Source organism: Egretta garzetta, unplaced genomic scaffold (assembly GCF_000687185.1).
Source record: "Egretta garzetta isolate BGI_Z169 unplaced genomic scaffold, ASM68718v1 scaffold155, whole genome shotgun sequence".
Classification (NCBI taxonomy): Eukaryota; Metazoa; Chordata; class Aves; order Pelecaniformes; family Ardeidae; genus Egretta; species Egretta garzetta.
The window spans coordinates 1,631,938-1,636,158 of NW_009259613.1; the positions used below are offsets into that span (position 1 = coordinate 1,631,938).

The 4,221-nt window shown below is 37.3% G+C and overlaps 1 protein-coding gene across 1 annotated transcript in view; it reads left to right on the forward strand.

Moving 5' to 3' along the window:
• NFX1 (nuclear transcription factor, X-box binding 1) overlaps positions 1-4,221 on the forward strand; it is a 49,297-nt gene that overhangs the window by 38,202 nt on the left and 6,874 nt on the right. The window contains exons 10-13 of the mRNA XM_009638470.2: positions 329-426; positions 1,804-1,834; positions 2,962-3,044; positions 3,568-3,676. Coding sequence (XP_009636765.2) covers positions 329-426; positions 1,804-1,834; positions 2,962-3,044; positions 3,568-3,676 — 321 coding nt within the window. The remainder of the gene's footprint in view (positions 1-328; positions 427-1,803; positions 1,835-2,961; positions 3,045-3,567; positions 3,677-4,221) is intronic.

Sequence of the window (4,221 nt, forward strand, 5' to 3'; positions counted from 1 at the left end):
TCAGCCCGCGTCCCCCCCCCCCCCCCCCCCAGTACCTTAATGTAAAAAATATTTAAAATGGATGCATTTTCAATGTTAACTGTAGACCTGAAACTCTAGTCTATAGATTTGGGATTAAATAGTTGAAAATAATGTCAAAATTTTATGCCCTTTTAATAGTGAATTTGTTTGGAAACCCAGCTGCACATAAGCTTAATATCTTTGGCCAGTGATGGTCCTAGGAAATATGAAGTTCCAGGTCATGGATTTTCTTTCTTTTTTTTTTTTTCTTTTTTTTTTTTTTTTTTTTACACACTAATTGTTAATCTTTGTATTTGCATTTTGGCAGAGTTCGTTCATACATGTGAAAGCCTTTGCCACGAAGGAGACTGTAGACCATGTTCTCACACATCAAATATTTATTGTAGATGTGGCTTCAAAAAAAAGGTGAGTGTATAAAGCTTGAGCATAGAAACGGGTAATCTTTGTTTTTTAAAGCTGTAGAGAAAAAGGAGCTGAAGTAGTTGAGGAAAAGAAAGCTAAGTAGTATAAGAGGTGCTGTGCTCCTTACTTGCGAGAACCTCCATTGTATGCTAACTATATTGTGCCGTGAAGCGCTAATGTAGGCTGCTTACTGTGAAGACAATTTTTTTTGAAGTATTTTTGCAGAGTTTACACAGAATTCTGTTTGTTTAAGCTGGCTGCAAAGACAGATATTATCCTGCTGTATTTATATAGCAGAAAGAATAGTAGTTTTACCAAGAGTTATGTAAACTGAGAGAAGAAAGGTAGCCTAACATAAAAATCTGCCTATAATTTTATAGTAATAAATAGCTTGTAGAATTTTTTGGGAGAACATGAAGTTTTTACTGGTGCCCATTCTTCATACATTTATATGGTGACCCAGCAAGATTCTCGGCAATTGTTATATAATAATCAGTATGTTTTTAAACTGTGCTACTTTCTGTGATCATAGCTTTGAACGCTTTGGCTACTATCACAGGAGCCTTGATGGCTTTTCTGACCTGTTGTATATCATCTCTAAGTAAGAGATGACTTCTGAATATGTAAGTCTATAAGTACATGGAAATGACTGAGGCTTTGTTTGAGGTTGGAACAGTTTTCTCCTGCAAGTTTGCTGAAGGTAGTTATGGGGTAGGAGGCTCCAGATTATCTTCCATTTTGAGGTGAGGCCTGAAACAAAGTACTGAGGTTTGGGGTTTAGTTTATGCAGCTTCTCAGGCACCAGAAACCCACTGCTTGAAAAAGTATGAGTGAACTACAGTGATGATTTAAATTGGTCATGAAAAACGTGATGCTCAGAAATGACAAGTCAGAATCTAAAGTTGTGGTGACTGAAGGTTTAAATGTAGTCAGTCAACAATGTTCTTTTCATCCATTTTACGCACACCTCTTATATTCATGCTGAGGTCTTTAATCTAGGTAAAACTTCCTTGATCATGCATTCTGTCAATATTCTCTGGGAGAGCTCTTTTGGCTTCCTCCATGCACATTTCTGATTTCTTAGGACAAACCTGTTTCTGTCACTTCACAGCATTATCCATCAAATTAAGTGAAGAATACAAAACTACTTTTTTTTTTTTTTTTTTTTTAAATTGATATTGAACCACTAAGGGAAAAGTATTGTGTTAAAAGATTTGAGGATTTTTTCCAGCTTTTGTTTCACTTTTGTATACAGAAGTGTTATACACATAAAAACTGAGTGCTGCTTCTTTCTGTATCACGCGACTAGGTGTTTTCTAGATAAGTAAGTTTCAGCTGTTTTACCTGTCTTAACCTGATGGTTCCCTGTTTGTTTCCTAGGAAGTTCCATGTGCTCTCCTCAGAAATAAAGGTACAATGTTATGTTACATATACAATGTGAAATTGTTCTAAAACCAATACACAGTTCATATCAATTTTGGGTTTGGTTGACAAAGTTGGCAAACATCTGATCAGTACTTCTGCTTTTATCCATACTCTGTGCCAAGTTGGGCACTTCTTGAGATGCTGCTAATTTTGGGAAGAGGTTTGAAATGAACCTTTTTCATTTCTAGCCATCTTTTACATAAGGAGAGACGTCTTCAGCATTTGATCTCGAAGATTCCAGATGAGCCGTCTATTTCAATTTGAACAGTTTCTTATGCCACCGACCATATTCAATAGGTTGCCCCCCGGCATCTTGCATATCTTTGGTCAACTTGCACAGCTCGGATGCAGAGTAATGCTTTTGCTCTGCTCTTGTCTGAGTTCCTGGGGAAATACAAGCTTTGAGCCTGCTTTGCAGGTGTATGCTGCTGGTCTTTGCATGTGAGCCCGGCAGAGAGTTCCCATTTGACGCTTCTTGGTATTCTGTATGTAGCATCTAAAGTTCACCTCTGTGAAATGTTTACTTGATGGACCCCTCTCATACTGACGTACTTATTTATAAGATAAATAAGCTAGTTATATGCATATCACCTAATTCGAGCTTTTGTCTATGAAGACTTTGCTCTTCAGAATCCCGAAGTGGTTGCTTTTGTTACCTGTGGGTAGTGATAAGGATGTTCTTTGTTAGCAGTAGTTTCATGAGCATATCAGCAGTAGTTGTATTTAGCTGACTTTTACTGCCTTGCCAACGTGAGCAGTCTGAAATTGGATGTTTGGTGTACTCCAGTGAATCGGGACAGTCTGTTTTCTGCATTCTGTTGTGCAGAGTTTATGGTGTAAAGACTTAACATGAAGTAAACTAAGAATTTCATGTGTTCTGCTCTCCAAAATCCTTTTGAACAGGGGTTTGTTTAAAGGAAGCCAAGTGTTCACCTGGGGAATTAATGTGGAAGAGCAAGTAATTTAAAATTTGGTTGCTGACTTATTCCGTATTAGTCTCTTCTAGACCACGCTCTGCAAAAGCCTTAGCATAATATTGTGATCACAGCTTTTGTTCTCAGCATAAGCAGAGACATACAAGTTATTACTGGTTTGTGTTTTTGTTTTTAATAGCTGCTATTACATTCATGTGTGACAAGCGATGCAACAGGAAAAGATCATGTGGACGACACAAGTGTAATGAAGTTTGCTGTGTGGTAAGTTTATGTGTGCCTTTATAAATTTTTTCATGGCGATGTGTGTGTGGCTTTGGTGTGATGTTAATAAGACTTTTTTGCTTTTGTGTCTTTCCATTTCTGTGCTTCTTCCATGTCTATTAGCAGTGTTGGTCACACTGAAGAAGTTTGTGTGTGCGCATTTATTTTGCAGCATTTGTTTTATAGGTATCATTATAAACGTAAAACCATGTTCCAGCCTAAACGCAATTAGGTTGGTTTAAGGGTGCTTTTTGTCAGTGCAGTGGTTCCAGGGAGAGTGGGGAGGGGAGGGATATTACATAATGCAAGAAGCACATAGCTGTGTCTGGAACAGAGGTCTTAACAGAAGCTGTGTTAAAAGACTGTGTATCCATACAGTGATGGAAAAACTATGTAGATAAGGCCTAAGCTGTTTTTTGCACTATACAGTTTTGTCTGTTAGTAGACTATGACCTTACCGAGAAAAATAAACCCATTAGGGTTTATAGTCTTAATTCTGCTTTTCTTTTTGGCCTTCCCCTAGGACACAGAACACAAGTGTTCTTTGGTTTGTGGTCGTAAACTCAACTGTGGGCTTCATAGGTGTGAAGAACCCTGTCATCGGGGCAGTTGTCAAACATGCTGGCAAACAAGTGAGTTACATGCAAGAGTACATTATTTCTTATGTTATAGAAATGTATTCACTTAACTGGTCAGAGTTGGACAAAGAATGTGATCCAAATTGACCGGAACCTGAAGAATATGCAGTTGATTTTGACTGTATGGTTTTTTTGATGAATGAGAACACTATTTCATTTTAAAAAGAGTTTACTAAGTGCTGGATTTTAATAGTTAAAAATTTAATTACAGTGAAGTATATTCAGTTATGTACATTGATCCGGCAATCACTTGGAAAATTTGAGGAATCCTGCAAGGAAAAAGCCAGCAGTTTAGAAAGATAATTTCTGAGTTAAAGGAACTCTTGTTTTAACAATGTAATAACTGCTAAAGATACTGAAGTATGGAGCAGAACTTGTTTAGCTGCTTAGAATTCAGACTTTCCCAACTTGGTACAGTAGTGATTTTTTTTTTCTGGGCAGGACCATCTGAAGGAGATGTCAGTCTTGTGTGTCTTTTAGGCTTTCTGCTCACGTTCGGGATAGTAAAAATTAGTACTGAATTGCTAGAAATAAGTTGA